Source organism: Cataglyphis hispanica, chromosome 2 (genome assembly GCF_021464435.1).
Source record: "Cataglyphis hispanica isolate Lineage 1 chromosome 2, ULB_Chis1_1.0, whole genome shotgun sequence".
NCBI lineage: Eukaryota > Metazoa > Arthropoda > Insecta > Hymenoptera > Formicidae > Cataglyphis > Cataglyphis hispanica.
This window is the reverse complement of record NC_065955.1, coordinates 1,164,873-1,191,134: the sequence shown is the minus strand read 5'-3', so window position 1 is coordinate 1,191,134 and position 26,262 is coordinate 1,164,873. Positions and strand designations below refer to the sequence as shown.

The following is a 26,262-nucleotide window of genomic DNA, read 5'->3' as shown; positions in this document are numbered from 1 at the left end:
ATAGACAGGATGAGAATTTTTTCAAGTTCAGAGGTACATATATTCCCGCAATGATTAAATTGGACATATCGCAGGTATTAAATTCGCATTCAATCCTCTTGATGGTATCATATAGATCTCATCAGCAACACCGGCATCGGTGCTATCAATTAACATTAATCTTCGCAACGTTCCATCTTCCAATGCCATCTAACATTATAACATCATTACTGTCATCATTACTGTTACAGACATGTATTTTTAAAACAAAGCTCGCTATAGTTTGAAAGAATTAAAGTGTGATCGGCAGATATGATATTAAAAACAATATTTGCATAGAAAAAAAACAATCTACTTTTTTTATACTGTGAAAAATAAAACAGGGCACGATAGCTGAGCTGAAAACAATGATGCCTTCGGCATTTATTCCGCTAGCAAAAACAAAAATCGAATAAATGTCAATATCACAATAGCTTCGAGCAGATATATTGATATCAGAACGTGGAGCCATAAAGCAAGAAGAAAAAGGAAAGGTTGTGAAAATGCAAAATTTTATTTGCACTTCTAAGCATTTGTTACTTTACATTTAACATTGTTGATATGTAAATAAAAAGTGAAACAAATACATTCCCGACAATATAAAATGTCACATTAACTAATTTCTCTCTATCTATGTTTGTGCGTAATAATAAATAAAAAAATATAGAGATATCCCAATTATTCTGTGTAATTTAATTTTCTAAAATCTCTTAAAGTATCTCGGGGAGCCTCAACGTTAATTTCTGACTACGTCACTGCAATAGTGATTAGTTCAAATCTTTGAATAGGCATTGTTCCACTACACCCCCGCCATTTGCTGTATCTCTCACTCGCTGTCATTCTTCTCTCGTTTGCCCGTCGATTCAAATTACCTCCGCTATAACATCGATTCTACCTGCTGACGTCATTTCCCATTTCCGGATGCCGCCTATCCGAGGTCGTGTAGCATTAATGCGATCACTTTGTAGCCAATAAAATCGATCGCTGTCAATTGCTAACGCATTCCTTTCTTTAATCTTATATACAAAAATTCTTATTCTTCTTTTATATGTATAGTTATGTAACATAAAATTATATATCATGTAATTATTATAATAAAGTGTATTTAATTAAATGATAGATAGTTACATTTAATTAATTAAGTATATATGTGTAAGATAAGATTTAAAAAATTAAATAGTTGCTGTTTCATTATAATAATTTATGATTTTTCTCAACGCCTAAAAGTTTGCTCCCCAACTTTTTTAACTAATATTTGCATTAGTAAAAATATCGATCATTAATTACGATTTTTGTGAAATTTCCAAGTATCGACTTGGAGCGAGCGAATTATCCCGGAAAAGCGGCGACCGCGGCCTTTCCGACGCGATTAATCGCCGCTTTTCTTACCTCAGGTAATGCCACGGCAATCTGATCGCGCGTGCACGCACGTACGCACGCACGCACGTTGATCGCGGACGCAGGTGTGCGCGTCGATAGTGTTGGTGATGGGTGCACGCGGACGCGTGCACGTGCACGGCCGGACTATCGTGATCCATAATGACAACCGGGTGATGGTGGTGGTGGTGGTGGTGGGTCTTGTGTACACGTGGGGCTGGCATGGCAACGGGGTCGATAAATACCCCGGCACGGCAACGACTTCCGATTTCATCGTCGGCGCTGCCCCCCCGGCTTCGTCGTAACGCGCACCGGCATTCCACCCGCGTGCCCTGTAATTCGGTCCCCTAACTTGGCATTAACGCCCCCACGTTTCTTCACAACACTCCGACTTTGCCCATTCCCTCTCCGCGCTCCCGCACGTTATTCCGAAACCATGGCGATCCGCGTCGTCGTCGTTATCCAACTACCTCGCCGACGTCGACGAGCTTGCGCGATCTTCTTCTTAGTCTAACAGACTAACAAACGCTCGCGCGCCGCTCCTGCGTTACCCAGAAGTGATGGATCGATTGTCATCGAGGACTCCTTACGAGAAAATCTCACATACATCGTATCGTTGTGGCATTCCATCGCTATGCCTTCCTGGCGAATGAAACACATATCTTTAGACGGCTTGTTTTTTTTCATGATACTGATTATGAAAAAAAAAACCTATTATTGACAGCTAGATCGTTGCATATTATTAGCGTATACTATTTGAAATGTCATCGTAATTTGACGCAAGAAATATGTTTATAGCCTCCAGAAAAAACTACGTCATCGTACCTGTCAACCTATGACCTATGACGTGTGCAATTTCTTTTCCGCATCAATATGTCACGAAAAGTTAAAACACTAATTTTAGCTGTAATTTTTAACAAAACGCTCAGATCTCTCTCCACTTTATTTATCGTATCATTTTCTCTCAAATTTGCTTAGGATCAAGACTCCGAAAAAGAAGCGCCAGTGTTGCCCGCTACAATAAGCCTCGCATTTACAACCTGCCGCGATAGGCTTCTTATCTACGGCAGGTGCACCTCCCCGAGAAAATGTGGGCGCCGATGCGCACCACGAAACTGCATGCAACGCTACGATAAACCGTCCCTTTTTCCTTTTAATCGAACACCGTGTACATTTCTGCCTGTGCCAAGCGACCCGTGCGGGCAACATCCGATACCTCGACCTCGATAACTTTAATCCCACACACGGCGTTCTAAGGACAAAGTCGGAGGGATATCGTAATTTCGTATGACGTCATAACGCAACAAATTTTAAGTATAAATTTGTAGTTTACGACAAACTACTCGATAAATCTCAAATCAGCTGATCTGTAATTTTGACTGGCCTCAATTGCAAAATTATGTAAATGTAATGGTTTCGCAAACTTTCTATTAGGTATAACGAAATTTTGACCAAATCTTAAATATGATATTTTGAAGCAATACAAATTTTGATTTTAAGTGCCTAAATAATCTTTATCGTATTTATATTTATATAAATTCCGTTTTTTTAATGGATGGGAAATATTCTGGTAAATTCGAGGACACATACAGAAGTACAATTCATACATAAAAAGATTTTATATCATTTTATTTTATTCTTTACTTTGTATTTCTGCAACACCGCAAAAGGGGAATGAAATACAATCGTTTACTCGCAGATTATATCGGCGCTTGATTGCAGAAAGCATTTGTTCACGATGTGGAATTTGTTATCGTTGCTATGCATCGTTTTACGACAGTTCTATTTTAACGCTTTGCAATCAATACAATCACACAGACCAAACATCTTGAACACAATTCTCTGCTACGATAAGATTACCGCAAAATTATATAAAATTAATTCCTGCTCTGCAGTTAAAGCTACGATTCTTTCTGAATCAATGAACCTCAATAGCTAAAAAAAATTAATTTTCAACTCGTGAAATCGATTCGATCCTTGGCTTCGAGACTCCCTAGAAACAATAGCGAAATTATCGGACCACCGGGGTCGCATTTAATCCGAATCGTCGATAATCTGCTTCCTCAGAAAAACGCTTCGCTATTGTCGAGCAATTTATTTGTCATCATTGCCGATGAGAAAGGATTACCGTTCGCTTGTTTTTAATCCATCACATCGGTAGCGGGAGCAATAACTGCAGCAACGGAAGTAGCTGCGGCAGCGACGGCTCCGCTGGGCTCCACTCAACTTTCACTGGACAGGCATAGGACACGCTCGACGGATTCTAACTAGTGATCCATAGCATCTGGTGATATCCGTTATAGATCGCCGATCGTTTCGCTTATAATCCCATCGCGAGATGACGAAACATGAATCTCGAAGAATTTACGAAATCAATTTTTCGCATTGCCAACCTCCGCGATCTTTGTAATGTCGTATCGCTAGAAAAAACGCGTTTGCTAAAGAAATTATAATTTTTTGGTAAACGGATGGCACATATTTAATTAAATATTTAATTAAAATAGATTCGCCGAAAGTAATATAGCAGTGATGGGAGGGAATCTGAGATATTCGAAGCGACGTGTGAATGGTGGTTTTCCGATGGTTTGGTATCCAGCAAGTGATGGCATTGGATGATCCACGATTACACACTGCACATCTGTGAATTCTTCCAGTGCCAAGACCCGCCAGAACCCTCGCAGTAACGCCGATGCACACCTCGCTGATCGATTACGGACTCAATCGTGATCTCGATATATTGAGCCTTAATTTAAACATCGTTACAAATTAATTAACGTTGCTTTGTACACGCAATATCTTACCAAGAAGCTGTCAAATGTGTATTTGTAAAACAGTACAACCATTGTGATTCGTGGTCTACTTTAACGTAATGTCGATTCGCGGTGAAGCAATAGCCGCTATATGCTGAGGAAACGAACGCACAAAACGGGAGAGGAGGAGAAAGAGCGGGCAAGGTCTCGCGATGACCATTTTTGGCATGACCGATGTCTCTTACGTAACGTTGTTTTTCGCGAAACCTGCACGTTTGAAGCGCCTTGACGTCGTTCAAGACCACATAAACTATACCGCCTTCTTATTCGTGATATAAAATATATATACTATGCACTCTCCGAAAGATGTATTTTACGTCAAAACGTGTTTTGTCGATTTTCAAAATTACTTTTAAATTAAAACAAAATGTATTCTCAGTGTGAAATCATTCATTTTGCATTTTTTTCTAGTGCAGTATTACTGTCTTATACAAAAGAAAAAAAAAAAGAAAAAAAATATACATAGAAAAATATCTCCGCGAGAACGTTTAAATAAATATCAAGGATAATAAAAAAATGTCTAAACAAAATAAAATATCGCGAGCATTTGTATACGTCAACGATGTCGCAACATCAAACACATCGATTACATAAGTATTACGCTGCGACCATTCGATCGCTACCACCGGCTGCAACAATACCAGCACAAGGCCGTTTCCGAGCGTAGCTAATACATAAATACTACACATACAATTACGGAATGTCCACTCTTCCCGTTCCCCGATAGGACACCAGATAATATTCGAATTAGGACAATATTGTAAAATATAATTGCCAATCAAATGAATTGCGAGGTTCTTTATTGCGGTTTAATAGATTCTTTCCTCACTCTGTGACGTCAGACGTGAGAAAACACTGTAAGGATAAGCGAGGGACCTTATTGCATTATTATCCATTATCCATTTCGTAGAAACTGGTTTCCCGCAACGTACTTTCCATTTCGCTACCAGTGACAGCGATACGACACGTGTTTCGCACGTGGAGGCTCGTTACTCGAACTCCGAAATCAGGAAATGAATACAATTTCGCGCCAAATTCCGTTCTCAATGTTATTTATAGAAAAATACAAACCTCGTGAACATACATTTCTATTGTTTCAGAAATAAATTGAAAATTCATCGCATATCCTATATTTATAGCTTGAAAATCTAAATTATGTTAATGTCATTAAATTACGTTAATTCTCGGAATTAAAGAAATAATAAAATAAAAATAATAAAAGAAATAATAATAGAATAATAGAATAATAGAAGTAATGGGAGAAGATGGTCTTGAACAAGAAACTAAACAAAACACAAAAGTTGCGACAAACTTATAATTGTCACCTTGACAATTTCGCAAGAAAATAGATTAAGCGAATAGAAACAACATAGGAAGAAATTCCTCTAGTATGTGTATCTATATATAAAGATCGATAACGTTTTAAAAAAGAAAAGAAAAATAACAACCATGTCGCAACGATCGAATTTAAATTTTATACGGGAACGTTCGCTCCGAGCGATCGAATGCGATTTACTAGCTAGCGTGTTCTAAGAACAAAATCGAACGTTGTTAGAAGCAAGACCTACCGGCGAACGAAACTATCCTCTTTACTTTCTGAAAGGGGCTACGATTCTCAACGTCCGTCCACCACGTGTCTACATGTCATACGTGCCGAAGCTATCCCTCTTCCGTCATACACTCATATATACATGTATATGTCGCTTTCCTTACACGCATAACTAAATGTGACATACGCAAAATTCACTGAATGCGCGCCTCTTAGTCATCTGACAGAGAACTTGTCAATTTCTCGTTGTTTGCTAAAGTAAAACAACTCAACATAAAATTGTCAAATAAAATTGTGTTTTGCGACAATAAAAAAAAATATTTACATTCTTTTAGCGCGTTATTTTTCCGAAAATTTCCCTCACCGAGAATCCTCTACAAATGATGGAAAAATATTATACTTACATTAGAGATTTATTATCTTATAATACTCAAATCCAAATCCGTAAAAATAAATATAAGAATATAGATTGATCGTATATCGACCAACTAGTGAACGCGATGAATGTTAACCACGAACCGTTTCTTTTTTTCCCACGTATAAGGTCAGGAAAGGAAATGGTTATTCTTCACACGTACCGCAAGATGGTCCTTTCATGTTTCACGAAACAATGTAAAATGCCGTTACATTTCTCTGAACGCAAGAATTAATTTTTGTCGACATTGCCAATGTTAGATTGCGGTAAAAAAGATTGTCTTTTAAAACAAACGCGTCGTTTCGATGTAATAATTTTATCGAGTTTACTTTTCGCGATAAAAAGGATAACAGATCCGATAACCCCGAGAATTCTGTCGTCACCTGACAAGTTTCTGCAAAAAGACGGAGTGTTTAACGAGAGTTTGCGCCATAAAATTTTGAATTCCAAATCTTCAAAATTAAATATTTTAAGATTCGAGAATGTGTTTTTCTATACCTTCCCGTTAATTCCAGATTTCTTGATGATTATAAATCGCTAGTTAATAAATTTAATTTCTCAAGATTAAGATATACGATGAAATTCACTTTTTAGCGTCTCAGTATGTCTCATTGCTATTTAAAGAAAGAAATTATATAGAAAAATATTCAAAACCTTTCGAGGAAGGAGTTTGCCGATGTTAAAGATTTGGAATTCAATGATGACGGAATAAAAAGGCGATTCCTCCTAGATTCACCCATCTTACGCAAGGGTTTGACACTCTGGGGGCGATATACCTCGACTACGCAAACACGGCAACGCACGGATCGAGCGCGGCGCGCATACTGAGCACGAAAAAGCGCGTGTGGTTCCGCTCTCGCGCCCTCCCGCCGCCGCGCCATGGGCCCCGATGACTCGGGGGGCCGAGAGACTCGTCGGTTTCCGTCCGATTTCACGGAAACAACGTACGACACTGACGAAACGGGCTCTTTCCAAGCCACCAGCCGCTTCCTCTTCCCTCCGACTCGCCCGTTCCTCTCCGGAGATGTCGGCCTCCGCCACCGGCCGTCCAGATCCGTCACCGCCGTCCTGGTCTGCCGCCCCCCTCGTTCTCTCTCGTCCATCTGCGGCCGCGACTTTCGGCCGCCGTCGACCGGCCGAGACTGACACGACGGGGCGGCTGCTCGTGCAGGGGTGCTCGTTCGCCGCACGCGACTGCACTCCCTTTTTCGTCGCGTCCTCCCTCAACTCCCTTCCCCTGGCGGCGCCATCGGGAAGGGTTGCGCCGCGCGTCGTCATTAGACCCCAACTGATATCGTCCCCCTCCCTCCTTCATCCCCACCGACAATATGGTTTGATTTCGGAAGAAACACGCTTGCCACACGCCAGTGTTCTGCGATTCTTGCGGGAAGTTAATTAAGGTGTTTATGTTGAAAAAAATCTTAGTACAAAAATGCAGATCTCTTAAAAATAAGAGGGAAAATAGTGTAATAAATGAGAAATTATAATGTTTGATATATGTAATGTAGATTTTTAAAACGCATGGATAATTGTATATAATTACATTATGTTCCATAAAAAAAAATTAAATTAACACTACAAATGATACATTATTTCACATTATGTGCATTATTTATGTGTAGTATCAATTTACTCAGGTAATAATGAATAAATTATGCCAATAAGTTACACCTGCGTAAACTTTAAAATAAAGAGAGAGAGAGAGAGAGAGAGAGAGAGAAGGAGAAAAAATGTTAAAATCTATTTAATTACATACAAATTAAGGTAATTCGAGACTCGCAACATTTTTATACGATTATGTAGAAAGAAGATAAACTTTCATAATTATTAAATACTTATTTCATAATATTATTGAATTTAATATTTAACTCTTTTCCTCTTATTAATTCGAGATCTATATCAGGCTGCAATTATTAAGAAAAATCGGGAAACCGTATATAAAATCGGGGAACCGAAATAATGTATAGTTAATGTCGGTACAAAAATCAGATATATCAACTAGATGTGACAATCTCGGATCTTTTTAAATTTCCGGTCGTGTGCCAACCAATGATTTTTTTTTTTCGATTATCGAATCGCAATCGCGGCAGCAGGCAGCCCGGACCGCAAAAATTCCACATGAAATTTAAACGGACTTAGGAAATCGAGCAATTCGGGTCGAAAGAAAACTGGAACGTGCGCGTTCCGCCCACACCTATCTCCGATCGATACTAACACGTCGCTTAGACTACTACTGGCATAATCAATACGGGCTGATATATCTGGAGTGAGAGTGAAAGAGCGCGCTCGTAGGGAAACGGAGGTATCGTAAAGCCGGGACGAACATCGGCAATAAATTGTCGCTGGCGGGCAGTAGAATACAAGCACGAATGGCCGTCATAAAACGAGTGGTTTCCTCTGGGAGAGAATTGTCATTCGCGACTAGAATCCCTCGCGCTTTTATATATGATCATATAAAGCAATGCGGCTACAAATCGCGTAAAACAAACCGACACGCTGTCTACACACACACACACAAAGTGATTCAAAAACATTCAGCTTGATTTCAAGGACCGAGACTTTTTTATGAATTAAAAAAATCAATTCTTCTCTTTTTCGAGAAAAAAAAAAAAAGCATATTATTTATTTCTTTTTCCTTATAACAAATTAAATAAGAAATATCTTGATAAATGTACATCTAGAATAAAGATTTCCCCAAAAGTAATATTTATTTGAAAATTTAAATATAAAACATTATGATATAATTTGATTATTTAATTTTATATTTTAGAAAATTAAATTACAAGAACATCTTTTTCTCTTTTTAAAGTTAAATTTGCTATTTTAACGAATTTCGAGCGAAATAGTTACTTAAAGAAATGTTGATTTATTTTCTTGTTACTTTATCAAGGTATTTTAAGTATTTGTTTATACACTGTAATATTTTATGTATGTTTTAAAACAAAAGTATATATATAAATAATTTAATATTGCAATTATCGACTGAGTGAGCTTAGTTTCAACTTCGATTTGAAGCTTTACTGAAGAAAAGCTTAGGTACAAATATTGTATAGTGTGATAATTTTTATTAAATATATCTCTCTCGTAAGGTATCCTTATTTTATGCAATATTACATAATGTTATGTATAACAACTTTCTACTTAAGATATAAACTATAAAATTAATATTTTTATAGAAATAATAGATTTTATTGCCATCGGCTGTCAACGATAGCACCATATTACCGACTATGGATAGATTAATGTTATAATAAAATATGAAACAGCCAATTTTCTGCATAGTTTTTCTAAAAACTTCCTATTTACATAAATTATATTGTAATCATATTACAAGTTACAATAAGTTATATTATATCGTTATTCTTTAGAAAGCAATAGAACAAAAACAGAAAGAGAGTTCTTAAAGTAAAATATAAATTTGCTTATATAACATAAAAAAATAGAAAGACAAGTAGTTGCTTCAGAAATGTTTTGACAAAAAGATATCGGCAATTATAATCGCAGAATCTCTCACCTACGTTAAAATCCCATTTAAAATCCTAACTAAGAACTAATCGATTTTATAAAAATATTTATACGTAATATAAGAACGGCTCATATGAAATTTCATCACTTTTGACGTCATCTATCGCATATGTATATATATCTGATAGATATTACCTTTAATATACATATATGTTGTTAATTATTTTCATTATTCGATCACCAACAAACCTATGCATTATACGTAATCGACCAGAAGGTGCAGTACAGTTTCCATCACCTGTTGCATAATCGTTTTGCGCGCACAATTCATCGATCGAAAATGAAAAGATGCTGAAAGGACCCGAAGCGAGCGTAACTTGCACGTGCTGAGCAACGTTTACAATAAAATCGAGTACAGGATCGCCTCTCTCTCTCAAGAGAATCGCGTAAAGCAAATTATTTAAACAATGCTGCGAATTCGTATAAGAACCTAAATGCGATTCTTATTAATTCAGGCTGTAATTGGCCTCTTTTTCCTCTTTACTATTAAATTTACACCATTTGAGTCTTGTCTATATTAATCTTTATTATTTTAATACGATTTAGCCTATAGTCACTAGACCGTTTATAAACAAACACGTTATAAACAAAAACGCTTATAAACAAAAACGTTCTCACGTTCTGCGACTTGCTGAGGATGTTGAGTGATTCTAAATATAAATTACGGAAAAAGTTAATCAATTGATTCTGATCAAAATCGACTAGATACAGATGAGAAAGAAGAATGATTTATTGTATATTGAAACAATTAAGAAGATTATTTTTCAATTACTTCTCATTTGCAATTACTCTCATTGTCATAAAATTATATTCTCAAATTGTGAAACTTTTTTACGTTTCGTTGATTTAATGTATAAGTTTTTATTGGATCGTGTTTTTTTCTTCTTGTTTAATGTAGTGCTTAAATTAATTTTTATATTAAAGAATCTTTAAAGAGAAAGAAAGAAATTAACGAGCTAATTTCTACGCAATTGATTACAAGTTAAAAATGCTTAGATATATATTAATTAAAATAATAATCTTGTTAGAGTTATTGTATTACAAAATAGATGCGTAACGAGCACATATTACAAAATTGATGCTCGTGATTATGGAAATGGCAAGGAATAGGATGTTGAGTTGTTATCCTAGTCGCATGACTTGTCCGATATTGACCAATCGTAATCCACATTAGAATAAACGTAAGGATTGCGATATTGTGAAACGGCGCAAATTTGCAATTGCAAAAATTGCAGCGGCAAACAAGTTGCAGGCAAAAAAAAAAGATTAGAAAGTACGTGTAAAAGAGAGAAAAATGTGGAAAACTAAGCCGCGTTAGAGCGAACAGACAGCAAGAAAAAAAAGCGTTCTTATCGTAACAAGCCTTTAAAGAGTATGAGGAAAAAAAGCTAAAATAGTAGAGACTAAATGTGAATGTAACGTCAAAAGTTCAAGTCAATACATAATCGTACCTGTCAGAAAAATAAATATGTAAGAGAGGAAGAAGGAGAGAGAAATCAGTGAGATAAAAAAGATACGTTAAATTAATGAGTGACAGAGAATAAAAAAGAAGCACACGTGTCGCAGAGTGTGAAGGAGGTGATAAAAAAGGACGACAAAAAAGAGAAAGAACACAGCTAACAAAGCACGCCGTTAAAATAACAAACAAAATGCGAGAGAGGATAAAAGCGAATACAATATGAGAGAATGAAGAGATAAAGACTTTAGGAAGAATAAACTGGCGAGAGAGAAGTGCGCTTGAAGGGAAAACGAGCAGACAATCGACAGATGCCACGAAGAATTTCTGCAGCAATATTTTATAATATAGCCGTCCCGTTCGCCTAACGGCTGGTCGCGTTTTACAAGTGATAAATATAAAGATATAAGAATCAAGAGAGAAAGAGAGCGAGAGAAAGAGAAAGAATTGTGTCTATTTTATAAAAGCATAATGAAAAGAATTTGAATTAATATCATATCACTGTCGCTATCATGACTTATTTTACACTTGATTATACCCCATCACTAATCGGATCATTACTCGGTAAAACTTGATTTTACTGTAATAAATAATAATCATATAAAGTTACTCTTTAATAAGGAGGATGTGGAATATTTAATGTTTAAAGAGGAAGATTATTCAATATAAATTTAACATTGTATACTGACATTTATCAAGTGTTAAATATATATTATATATGATATATATACTTATATTTTTTTATAAAAATATTTTAAATTTTTAATTTGAGTATACAATAATTATCATATATATGAAAAAAAAATCTTCGATCATCCTCTCACATATTGTAATCACAATCTGGCATTATAATCATAATAAAATTATCAATTAATTAAAATTTACAATTATTTTTGCTAATTATAAATTAAATACAAAAAAATATTTAAAGAAAATAATATCTTATATACATTATCTGTAAATAAGCATGAAAAATTGTGAAAAAGAAAATAAATAAAAATTTTCTATACCTAAGATTTGTATTTCAGCATCGAAACCACAGCTTCCTTGATTCGATATACTAGAATAACTAGAAGATTCGATCGTACAGCGCACAAGCAAGTTCAAGGGCCGCGAACGAGATCTTACCGCGAAAAACGCTTTCTCCTATACAGTATCTATGCTCATGTACCGGGTGTCTGCGGAATTTGCGGAAACAATCCGGCGCAATTCAACGAATTATCGTATGTAAAATCAGAGCGGTTTCATCTCATTTTCAGAAACTGAGAGAGAGAGAGAGAGAGAGAGAGAGAGAGAATTAGCGCAATATGATATTAGAATTTATGATAATAATTCTATTCGCATTCCAGAAATCATTCTCGCGATGCATTAACGGTGCATATTCTTACACACAAAAACAACTAACGTTTCGATGAACAAAGCGTCGTAAAAATGCCGTTAACGATATAATCAGAATTCATAGTGCGAATCGCGCGAATCAGCTCGAAACAGTGTTACAAGCATAGCACGGTGTATTAATAATGCCGAATAATAACGATATGAGCAAAGATCGGGCATCGTTGATAACTCACTCAGCCGCGAGTTCAGATATACATATACAAGTATAACGGATATTAATTACTTCTTATGTAATCCCGTTCACGGTACTCCAATATTGCAGTTACAGAGCAGTAATGTTAGCGATTTAGCGCGTGTAATGCAACGCTAATTGCCCCGCTCATTGTACTCGTCCCTCCCTCATCATTACTTTCTCCAATACAATTATCATCTTATTAACAGTCGCGCGATGATTCCGAACATCGTTCAGGCCTTTTCGCAACATGACGCCATAGACATCGCAAATGCATCGCGTCCTTATATAAAGCGCATATTTAAATCGAAAGAACATTCTATAGATCTGATAAGTGCACTTTCTACTCTTTCCCAATGTACCGGGAATAAATTTCGCCCACGTTAATAGTCCTCAATTTATGCAATCTTTCCTCACAAATCGAATGGAGCTGTGTATAGGTAAGAGCTGTCTAACGTTTTAAATGGGAATCCATGCGTTACTCGATGCGGATACGAAATGAGGATACCGATGAGAGGAAAAAGTGAAACCGATGAGAGGATCAATAAGTACACCGATATAAGTATACCAAACTTTACTTATCGCTCGGTTGGTCACCGGAGAGAAAGTGGCCGCGCGCGATGACGGACGTGATTTTCGCGGCGCAAAAATAGCGCATCCGACGACTCACGTAGACGGATATTTATGGCTGCCGTCGTTCGGAGATTATCCGACCGACTGATGCGGAAATAACGATCGAACGCGAAAGTTGGTGTTTTACGCGAACGGACCATTACGTCCCAACTGTAACGAGAGCGAGTGCGTTTACTCGAGGAGCTGGACCTCCTGGATACCTGCCAACGCACAACGGAATCCCCGCTCCTTTCTTTTCACGGTGCTATCGTTAAACGAGACTTCGCACTTAATATATTGCGAGTTAATCTCGCAAATTCTCGAGGCGAGTCTGCGCGACGTGTGTGTTTATCTCACAATTAGCGTGCGATATCGCGTGCTATCGCATTACATAACGTACACTGAAAAAAATTTTTTAAAGTGAAATATAAAGCTAAGAGATAAGAGAAAGGTATTACACGTGTAAAAAAAGTTTATTAAATCTGTCAGCATCCGAGTATATATCTGAAGGCAACATCGACAAGTTACTTGGATGAACACCTATGTGTTTGCAATCGCTTGTCTTTAAAATGATAAAAGCAGCTGAATCAACGGGAAGAAAATCTGTTTTACATCTACAATATAGGTACGTTTCGGATTCTCATAAACATACGAGATCGGTGTTTACTGACCTGATGACTGGATGACGATTTTCTCACGAATCGGAAATGTCGAATCGAGAGACAACAAATCTTCCACGACGAGCGATCCTTCCTTTCGCTCGCGATTAACGATCGGTCGACGTTAAATCCGCCGGTTTCCTCCTTTCCCGAGAAAGAGATCTCTCTTCGGAAACGCGATCACCATTCACCAAAAGAACGGACGCGTATCGGTCTTGCGTGTCACTTGGGTATTTCTTCCGTTCGATATTTCATTCGTCTTTATATCGTCGTCCTTTTAGCTCGTCGAGCGTGACGGTAAGAGTACTTCGAGATACGCAGCCACAAAGAACCGGGGTGACAGCAGAAAAGAGAGAGAAGGAGAGGAAGAAACGACGAAGACGTTGTTGTACAGCGAGCCTAATCGGCGGGATACCGTTTTAACGAACCTCCGAGCGCTTAATAAGCGCGCTCGTGCGAGTAATCGACAATGACCTGCCAGTCGGCGTGCGCGACGTTATCGCTGTTCGGTAGATAATAAAAAGGTGTCTTTGGATGAGCGAAGATCGCTGTTTATGCTGCTGCTTTATTCTGCGTCCACGACACGTCGTATGTCGCATTAAACACTAATGATTTCTTAATTTCTTCGGCATAAATACATTTCAAGACAAAGGGAAAATAATTCCTTGCTCTTAATATCGTGACAGAAACGCACGATAATGCAACAGTCGAGTCTTAAGTCAGAGCACGCACATTCTCAAAGACATACGTAGAAGTGACGAGGTCTCTTCGGTTCGTTTTTTTTTTTATCTCTTTTATGTTTGCACAGACAATTCGCGAATTTTATCGATACAGTTCGTTATTGCTTTCGGTTAAACAGCTGATTCATGTCAAAGGCACACTGTATATTCCGCGGAACGTCGTTCCAATTCTTCAGATGGATTATATCGATGGATTACACATATGCACGATGTCCGCACTTCTCGCAGAGGATCTAGACACGTGCCGCGATCGACAGAATCCCGCACTCGGTGTTGATTTGCAAACGCTCGATGAATTCTCGGCGAGGTGACAACGCGACAGCCTCGTTATCGAATGCGTTATCGCGAACGACGTGGACAAAGATAGCACGAAGCATTCGAGCGTGCCCGAAGCCTTATTATCGCGGTAAATGGCGCGGAAATCCAGGCTGTACGTGCGTCGACCTGAAGCCGATGATTATAAGTATATGTACCTATCTTCCTCGTCCCTGACCCGCTCAACCAGCGGCTTCGATGAATCACATCGGAAGCTGATCCCCTCAACCGACAATCGACGAAAATTCACACGCGGGGGAACCGAGATCTACTCTCTTTCTCTCTCTCTCTCTCTCTCTTTCTTTCTTTAAGTCGCTTCACTTTCTAACTAACGTCGATGAGGAAATGCTTGTTTCGCTGAAACGATTATTAAGATGCAGCGAGTCTTGAAGATAAAAATGATGAACCTCTAAGTTTCTTTCACCGATTTTTTTCCAAAAAATGCTAAATCCATTTCACGCTTGATCACATTGAAAAAATAGCACGTAAACTTAGTATCAGTGTCAGGATATTTTGATTTATCAATTGATTCACGGAAATTGAAGAAAATCAACAGCATACAGTACTTGAAATTTTGCCATAAATTTTCGGTGAGAATCAATCACAATACACTCATAAAAGTTTTAGTAATCTTCTATAAAACATATCACATCCAATATATGACGAAGAATAAGCGCAGCGACCGTCTAATCGAGCGTCTATACAAATGAAGGAAGTTCGCGCGAAGAATCGGAAATTATCTCTTCCGTTTTCCCTTCGACGATCCTCAACGAGCATGAGAAGATCTTTGTTTCGATAGAACAAGAGTGTCTTTTCTCTAGATAATTTTCAAAATTACCAACAGAAAAATATTTAAAAAAGTCCATCTAAGAATAAATAATTTTTTAATTACTTTTGTCTGTCAAATTATAGATTAAAGCTCGAGAGGAGATTACATTTTCTGGGATACGCATACAATGATCCTTTACGCGATGGGATTGTATGTGACATTCTTTTTCTTAAGTCCTTTTTAAAATGATTCTGTAATTCTTCGATAATAGAAGATCGTCTTCAATAACGAGGAAAATGATGCCCGCGGATAGAGTCGGAAATCTTGACGAAAGATCAATGACGAAAGATTATAATCGGAAACGTTGCAATAAGTAGCAGGTATCGGATAAAAACGAACTACTTCGTCCTGTCGAATCATTCACGGAGATTAAGTGGAAATTACATTTCTCTATGGAAGGTACCGCTGCTGGGATCTCCGTTGAGATTCAATTACAGTGCGCTCGCGAACATTTAATAATCTCCGATGTAATTTGCATTCCTATGCGAAGAAGGATAAGTGCGATATAATGAGGGGTATACATGTAAGGGCTCGCACCTTTCCTGAGATCCCGCTAATCTCAAATACGATCGTAGACACCAGATAGACTTTCGTCCTCGATAGCCGAAGACACCGAAGGTGAATATTTCAAATGACTGAATGAATTTGTTCATCCCCAAATTAATACATTTAAAATCGTAGCACACACACACACTGTGTAACATTCGCACTTTAATACACGGATAATCCTTATTGACGGCGAATCCTGTCGCGAAATCGACTCGCATTCGAAAATCACCCGCGGTAACACCTAACGATCTGATTGTCGATTCAAGATCCCTCGCGCATCATTGGCAACGCGCATGTTTGCAACAGAGATGAGCGGAGAAAGGAAAATCCGCCGAGACAACCCCGGTCGGAAAAGCCGAAATATTTCCGGATCAAATTCTCGGAGCCGATCGCGAGGCGCGATCGAAATCGAAGCACCGCCGAGGGAGGTAGCGGGTTCTCGGACGCGCGCAGAGAAACCGAGCGCACACACGGCGCAGGTAAGAGCGGTTTTCGAACAACTACGTGCCGGTCGGAAGGCGGCGTTTCTTTCTCCCCTGCATCGTGCATCGGCTCGCCGCAGAGAGAGGGAAATGGCAAAACCATGGAGTGGTGGAGTTCGAGTGCTGCTGCGAGATACGCGGGCGAAAGGGACACGAGGCGAGGATCTATGATATTCCCATCGTAAATCGAGATCGATGATGGCCGATGATCGGAAAAAACTCGGCAAGAACAACCCTCGGACGATTTTATCGATTCCTCCATCGTACATTGTCCAGATAATATTTCTTACATTCTTCTCTTAGAATCCTATCGTCTTGTTTTTGTGGACGCCTGTAAAATTTTACTTATATCGCTTGCTATGTATATTTTAAGAATTTTAATAAACTGTCGTTTCTATCATACGTTATCAATTACAAATGATTAATTTATAAAATATAAATATTTCGTAAGTAAACAAAATTAGCAGATATTGATGACACTCTCTTTTTTGCTAAAATTGTAAAATAATACATCAATTGAAATAAAGAATAATCAATTGTATAAAGAATGTGCATGACTGAAAAAGTCTTTATAAAATCATATTTTAAATATATAAAAAATAAATTTTTGGCTTATCTTATATAAATTACACGATATAATCCTTTAATTCTTTTAATTTAATTTGAGTTTATTGGACTGACAGTAAAATTTTATTGCGATCGCGTACAATTTTGCGTCAAAATACTTTGCTTGGAATAAAATATCAGAATTATATTTTGGAAAGGAAAGAAGAGAACGTTGCAGGCAGAGCGTATACTCGAGAGTCACAATTTTACGCGTAAGTGAATCGACTAACCCCTGACTGTCAGTTGGTTCCTGTCTAAAGCAACAGGTGCTCGTCAACCGCTGCCATGTGGTCGCTGCACGAATGGAAGGAAGCACGCATACTCCTTATTATACAAGGCACATTTTTTTTTTTTTTTTCAAATATACGCGCGATTGTAAAAAAAGAAATTTAAAATTTTTTCTCCAAAATATAAAAAGCATATTCCACTTGCGCATCTTTGTCATCTAAAATAATGGCAAATAAAAATTCTCCACGGAGTCTTTACCAATCCTTTAATTATTCATATATTGTGTTTGCTGGGAGGGATTTACAGGTGTACATTAAATGTTGGGACTAAAACACCTATGCGCGCGACTCTTCGCGGGTATAGCTGAGGCCCGCGTAAGTCTATAAATGGTAATCTTAAATATGTGTATTCGAAATATGTATTTTTACTTATTATATATATATATATATAGTAATCGGTAGACTCTCTCGCATCTACACATACGGTAGACAGATATACAAAACATCGTATCGTACAAAATAGTAGCAGTAGTTTCACCTATCAACTTCGTTCCAACGGATGATCCGCTACGCACGGTACAGATTATGATTAGAGTTCGTCGAAATATTCTTTTCGAAAACACTACAATTTTAAGAACATATTCATGAGAGAAATTAACAAGCTTCTCCCTGGTCCTTTTGTATCTCGAAAAGCGCTTAGCTTTTCATTTCCTAATAAATATATATTATATTTATAAATTATTGATAAATAATTAATTTAAAACTTCGATGTGTATATTTATATTATTACCAATAAAATACCATACGTAGCGGTTTACTAATGAAAATGAAATTCGAAACTTAAACATATATTCGAGATTCTATGTATATACAAAATCGTGATACAGGGCGTAAAGTGACACAATCGCATCTATCAAAAGATATTAGAGATAAAGCAACCAATATACATATAAGGGGCAATATTTTAAATTTGACATCTTTTGCAAATTTAAAGAAACATAAAGTACATCTGAAGAACGTCCAAGAGACTCGGAAGAATAAATTGTTGCATCTCTAGAAAGATGCAATAAAATTATTTTTCACGATAATCTTTACGTGTCGATAAAAGTTTCTTATTTTTTTCAAACATACATCCTTTGCGATGATTCTCCTACCTCGTTTCTCCTACTTTTCAAAACGTGCGACAGAGTCAGTTCACGCAAAACTAGCCTGTATACATACGTATATCTTAAAGAATTTGGCTAAGGTGTTGGTCTTTGTACTGTTGTAAAGCGTTAATAAATAAGCGCGGGAAATGGATTTCGATGCGGGATAGGGTCAACGAACAAACGAACGAAACTGAAAAGACGGGAGACATTTTTTTTTTTGTACTATGATTCAAGTTTTATTAAACAAATTAAATACAAAAGATTTTCTGTCGTTTGCTGACCGCGTTTTATATATATATATATAGCCGAATATCTCGGGGTTATAAATAATTAAAATAACAGAACAAGGCGTGGTATAAATAAAAAAAAAATAGAAAGAGACGCTGAGCGAGAAAAGGTGTGACCCGTCTTAACTTTCGTTTCCCGAATAACAAACATTCTCACTTGCTTGTATTGTACTGTTACGAACAGAATTTCTCTAAAAGAAAAAGAGCAAAAATCAAATCACGCATCCAGGCTTCTTCACTTCGAGACTTGATTTATATCGCTACTAAAGTTTCACAAATTTACCAAGATACTCAAAGATAGAATTTTCACCGAGAATTCTGCATCCCAATACACGCAACACACTTATAATCCATATATATTTTATTCTGTTATACATGAAAAGTTGTTTTTTTATATAAGAGATTCTTATATTTGAAAATTGTTAGATATGTGCCAATAATTATGTAAAATAAAAACACACATTCACAGATTTCTCGGTAAAAATTCATCGATATTCTTTCCGAAAGTAATAAATAAATGCACGTGGAATGCACGTAGAGCCTGGTATGTCTTAAAAAGATGACGGAAGGAGAAAAAAAAATAGATTTGTCGCGTCAAAACTGAAGAAAGAAATTGATTTAGTTCTGATACTGCATTTTACGAAGAACCTTAATTACTGGTAAATACGCTTAAAAGTTTCTTCGAGAACGTTGGATATTAATGTTTAAAAGTCGTTAGGATATGTACAAAGAGATATAATATTTGAATATGAAGTAAATATATTGAATTCTCCCATGTCCCGAAAGACCGAGCTGGACCACATTCCCTCCCGATCCTTCGAGATCACTGGATATTAACGTCGAAGAGTCACACACAGTCTTCGTGGATGTCGAAATTGGTCTTTTAATAAAAAAAAAAAAAAGAAGAAAACATTGAAAAGGGAAAAAAATAAGCAATAACAATATTTAATGGCAGTCCATTAAATGAAGATTCCTTTTCTTTCTTCTCTTTTTTTTTTTTAAACAGTCAAAAGAGGAAAATGTGTCGAGGGTCTACAAAACACGGCAAGACGAAGTTTGGAATGTAATTAATGATAGAGATCCGAGTATCCAGGAAAGTACTGTGTTGACTCTCGATACTCTTTCGTTCTCTCACTTTCTTACATGCACACACACATACTCACTCATTTCACATTCTCTCCTTCTCTCGCGCACTCTTTCATTTTCCGCATACTTGACAATCGCAAAAACGGTGCCTGGGTAATTAGGCCCTCTTTGCTAACGCGTCGATACACATCGTGTACGCGAATTACAGTTCCTTTATAATACTTGCAAAAGGACTCACGTCTCATATAAATGGACAAGAGCATATATCTGCGTGGGTATGTGAATGTGTGTCGTGTATACACGAATTTCTATGTGTATGTAATATACATGGATAAACTTACTATAATAAGGATAAACCGCTTTTTCCGTACCGACATGTAAAGTAGCGAAAAATTTTATTTGCTTTTCTTCCTTTTCGCCCTTGCCCTCGAATTCTATGATATACGATCTAAAGAGGTTCCTTTCACACACATTGCGCAAGAATAAAATTAACAGTTACCGATATTGATAAAATAACGAAAGATGTAAACCTGATGATAACATTGAATAAAGTATCGAACGAAAGATGGTGAAATTGAGAAAACAATGAATTACTTGCGAGTTAAAATTCGTTATGTGTGTTTCGTAAAAATAGATGGAGTAAAGTATAATTTTTCGTGACTTATAAATGCGAGAGATTAAAAAATTTACACTGTTATGTAAAACTATAATCTCGATCGTGGCCAGTTAATCTTCGAGAAATTTTTTTTTTTTTTTTGTACTTGATCATTCATCATTAAAATTTAACAAAAAAGCATAAAACTATTAACTTCTTTTGTAAAATTTAAATCATCTAAGCCAGATTGATAATAGAAATTTTTTAAAAGCAAGGCGATTAAAATAGAAAAGATGGTTTCGAATTAAATCTGAAACAATTAGAAATGTTTCTATTTTCTTATTTCAATAAAAAAAGAGGCGTAATTCTTAAACCTGTAAAATGTCGGTGATACGCGATCGTGACACGAGAGTCAACCGCGCGATCCTAAACATTTCACATTGAATCTTTGTCTTATCCTTCGTGTATCCCTGCTTCCCCTCACTAAATTTTATATAACGCTATACTATTTACACCAACTTACATTACTACGGGACACTAAAGATTAACCTACCAAGTATATATATATTACAGGACACGTCGTCATATTCAGACTTTCTCTGGCGACACGCGCAGTATATATATAACATCTTTGGACTCGGTTTTATTACACATTTATATAGAATATTATGATCGCTTTCTCGTCACCTCATGAGAGCTTACAAACATCTAACAACTCGAGAAGTGTTCCCCTTCAGTCTAATAAAAGAAAAATACTCTCCTATATACCCCGTCTCTTGCTTACCGGCATTCATTAACTATTTGATACTTTCCACAGTACATTGTATAAATATTTTAACGCTTGAGATTCTCTCGATGGTTCCAGATTTGTCACGGGGATCCTTGGAAGACAAGCGTTCTACTTAAATAAAAATAAACGCCTTTATCTTGCAGTAAAGCATAGTAGGTTTTGTCCACGCAAAACATTTCCCACGTGTCTTAAAAGATCGATATATTAACGGCCAAATACACCATCGAATAAGATATTGGCTATCGAATATGAAACCACATTTATAGAAAAAAAACTTTGCCTGTCGTTCCTACCATTCTCTTTTCGTTTCGCACATGGTATCTAAAAACGATTTTGACCATGTAAAAGAAATAATACGACAAACAACTAAAACGGTAACCGGCGAGATTCGTGGACCACTTAAACCGCCGACACTTGGGCGTCTTCGTCATCTGTAACATTTCGAAATATGTTTTAGTATATGACATGTCGCAAGTGTCAGATATGATGATCGGAATACGAGGGACTCTAATGTAGGTAAATATCGTTTAATTGCGTGCAATTCTGTTCGATTTAATAATATCGATTCAAATTGAAGCAAAAATACGTGATAAAAATATCTCAAGCAAAAAGTAACACAAAGATTTTGAAAATTAAAAATTATTGCAAAATATCCCATGCTGGATATTAAAGCAATTTACAAACAGTTTCTCTATAATATTTATTTTTACTGATTTTAGAGTCTCTCGCTAATACGATGTCTATAAATAAAATATATTTCGTTATTTCTATCTCTGGCTTTAGATCTAATTATTTTGAAATAAACTAATTCAAGAAAAATCAATAATTAATGCAGACAATGCAAACAAAAAAAAATGGATCAAGGGTAACACGTGCGACATGGATGCAAATAGCGATCATCATGCTTTGACATTACGCAAGTGGTAATAAACTGTGGAAACAAATCGCATATAATTTATTATAACATTTCAATGCAAAACAAATTCAATGATAATATGCAAGCTAGTGTATTATGCAATGATCATTAATGTAAATATTGACTTAATGCGGGGAATTATCATGATTATGCATTATGAAATTACATGACCATTGCTGAATGAGTGCGCTACATAATCACATTAATTAAATACAAGCTTTCAACGTGTTGTACAAGCACGTTTTTGTTCACATTTACACATAAATATAATATTTATTTACAATATGATTATAACCACGTGATATACCGGTCGTTTGATCCGATCGGCTAATAACAATACTATCACTGTGTTTATGATTATGTTCAAAATTGTATTCAAAATTGTATTCATGATTACGTTCAAAATTTCATTTCAATCATCATATATCCTTTTTATAAATAAGACTGTCTCGAAAAAAGAGTGGCTTACAATATATCTAATGTAAATCAACACTATATGCGTATACTAAGGGAAAAAAAATTGCAATTTTTAAAAATCTTGCTATATCGATCTAAATGATGTACAAGAATAAAAAATGCATAACAAGATCAGATAAGAATCATTTTTGATAGCACAGACACGGTGAAAAGAAAAAAATCATTAAAAGCGTTGCAAATAAAAAAATTGTAAAAATACTGAATATTACACCCGATGTGACAAAATTTCACTTTCGCTAATGCAAATCAGCACTCTTCACCGTGCGTGAATATTAATGGCAAATATAAGAAGCCTTAACACGAGCGTAAACCGAAAAAAATAGATGTATTTAAATATAAACGTGAGGGTGAATTGTGTGTGTGAACGGTAGAGCGATTTGGTTAGATGTAGTAGTACCATCTTCATGATCGGTGGTTCGATAAGTGACCCCCTCGTGGCTGTTAGCACGACCGAGTCTGTGCAATCTTGCCATCTGTTGCGCGACTTTGTACGCCGGTGGTTGACGGCACTGCGGCGCGCTACTCATGCCAGGTCGCATCGTTGTGATCGACGACATGTTGGCCGACGACATGGTGCCCATAGTCGTCATTATGGTCGTGGTCCCCGCTCCGGGCGGTGGTAGCGGAGCTGGCATCCCTAGGCCCATGCTTAATCCCGTAGTACCTGAAAACCCTCGACTCTCTCGATCTCTCTTTCTCTCTCTCCCTCTTTCGCGCGCCGCCGCCTTTTCCCACCTCTTCAATATTCTTCATCTCTCAGCGACAAAGCGATTCGCTACCGCTACCTTCTCGGACACTGTGCTTGTAAACGAGCGCTTTCGAGAATGCAAAGAGCATCGAGTTTATGCCCGTTACATAGAATTCTAATTAACAGAATAGTCATTACAAGTTTTCGAGTATCGTGGGCGAAATATTTCGCTATGCGCTTTTGTAAAAAACTAATTACATTCAAAAAATATTCATGAGAATATATCTAAAAGAAAAATTTAAAAAAAGTGAAATAAAATAAAGATACAAAATTCTCGTTTGTAACATTCAATATTTAATTCTCATATATTTTTAACTCATACTTTTTCAAGATATGCAACATTCGCCATTTCGTAATTTTGCAATACATTATCTTTTATAATTATTATTATAATTATAATAATACCTATAATTTATAATATCTATTATTTATAATATCTATTACTATTATGTATATCTATTATTATAAATTTTTATAAATAAAATATGACAATAAAAATGAATAATAAATATGCTCGACTTCATTTTTTTATTTTTTTTTTTTTATAGTAAATAAAACACAGCACTCAACTATCATTGAGAAAGATAATTTGCGCTCGCTTACAAGAGCGAAGTCGACGAGAAACAAACGAGTTTAAAGGAAACCGCAAGATACATTCGCCGCTACACAACCTGCCCAAGAGAGAGGAAAAAAGCACACATACCGTTTCGCGTATGGTTAGTACCCTGGAAAGAAGGCGCTCTGTTATATCTTCGCTAATACTATGGGACACGCAAATACACAAGTGGAACAAACTCGATGCGCTTCTAGGCCACGCTAGAAATGAACGGTAATACTATGTCAGCAGTCGTGCATACCAATAGACTCGTACGATAATTAATGATTAGAACGGGCGAGAACGTCACGCACAGAGACTCAATACACCCTCGTGAAAGGCAATTTCCATCCAGTTTAAACAAAGCTCAAGCTTGTGTAAAGATGCTGAATATTGGCAAAGTTGTAACATCTATCACTCGCAAAATTTCAATGTACTATTTCACATGCATGAGCCACACTATTCCATCGAATCCTATGTATTACGTTTCAGAGAGAGAGACAGCAAGATTAACGCAATGATTCAATGCAAGGCAGACAGACGCGAACTCACCTTGAGGAGTTGGGGGTTGGTGATGATGATGATGATCGTGATAATGTTGTTGATGATGATAATGATGGTGATGGTGGTGATGATGATTGTGGTTGTGATTCTGATTGGCAGGAAGCGGAGGTAACACCGCTACCGCATGAGGAAACGGAGGCGCTCCGCCTCTTATAACAGACCCTGCACCACACAGAGAGGCCACATACGACATTTTTTTTTTTTTTTTACGAAATCTTGCTTTTTACGAAACAGGCTTGCACCGTTTATTGTAAATCCTCGAAAGAGGATGATCCTCGGAATGAGAACTCGGATCGATGCAAAATATTTTTAGAAGCTGACGCATGAAATTAAGCAAGTAATTAGCCGACATAATAAGTAAAGCGAATTTTACAAAAGCGTAGAATAGAATAGCTTAATAAGCGACTGAAAGCAGAATTGTTATGCTACATATATATGTATATATATATATATATATATATATATATATATATATATATATATGTATATATATGTATGCAGTGCTCGACAATATCAACGCGAAAACGCACATAATGTTTAATAATAATATTTAATTCTTTAGACGTTAGACTAACATTTAGAAGTAATTTGATTATCGCTTGAAAGCAAGTGGCCATGGGACATACGTTCTTTAGCGGTGAAATTTAGCCGACTCCCCAAAAAAGCAAACAAATAATAATAACAAATTATAAAATAATATTATATATAAATATAAAAAAAAACATTTGATGATTTATTATTCAACCGATAAATAATTAAAATCAAATATATTCATCAAAATGTATTAATAAAATTGTGAATATGAATATTCGAGAATAAATGTTAGACATTGAAACTGCGATATAATTTTGCTCGGTTTCAATTTATTAATGCTACAATATTACTGTATCTCTAAAATTCCGGAATTCATTATCGTATGTCTAACAAAATCTAGATTCCAAAGTTATCTCACAATTCTTAATTAATTATCAACAGTACCATTACTAAACACAACAACGATTATATAACACGTAATTCCCTGACAACATAAAAAAAAAAAAACAAGACATATAATGCAAAAAACAACAGTTAACGTAAAACGATAAACAAACATCGGATGGGTGTATAAAGTATAAATTGTAATCTTACATCATAAAAATATATCCAGCTTTCGTTGCTAAAAGGACACGCTGAGAGAAATTCAATTTCCAGAGTCGGTGTCCGCGCGAAAGAGACTCTACTCTCTATCTCTACTATTTTTACTACGGTCTACGAACAAGAGGAACAGCACACGAGCACAGTTGGCCACAATCCGTTCTCTCGCTTCGCTCTTGTGTT

The 26,262-nt window shown here is 36.5% G+C and overlaps 2 protein-coding genes across 9 annotated transcripts in view; both read right to left on the bottom strand.

Annotated features, from left to right (window-relative positions):
* LOC126857335 (uncharacterized) overlaps positions 1-16,911 on the bottom strand; it is a 78,672-nt gene extending 61,761 nt beyond the window's left edge. For both annotated transcript variants that reach the window (XM_050606665.1, XM_050606674.1), the window contains exon 1: positions 14,004-16,911. The gene's annotated coding sequence lies outside the window, so the exon portion shown is untranslated. The remainder of the gene's footprint in view (positions 1-14,003) is intronic.
* Positions 16,912-17,988: 1,077 nt separating this feature from the next.
* Positions 17,989-26,262, bottom strand: part of LOC126857162 (rap guanine nucleotide exchange factor 2-like) — a 111,647-nt gene continuing 103,373 nt past the window's right edge. For 3 of the 7 annotated variants that reach the window (XM_050606358.1, XM_050606374.1, XM_050606384.1), the window contains 3 exons: positions 24,934-25,107; positions 23,436-23,702; positions 17,989-22,076 (listed from right to left, as the gene is read on the bottom strand). In XM_050606358.1, the coding sequence (XP_050462315.1) occupies positions 22,045-22,076; positions 23,436-23,702; positions 24,934-25,107 (473 nt within the window). In that variant the 3' untranslated portion in view covers positions 17,989-22,044. The other 4 variants (XM_050606390.1, XM_050606381.1, XM_050606363.1 and 1 more) reach the window with 3 other exon arrangements.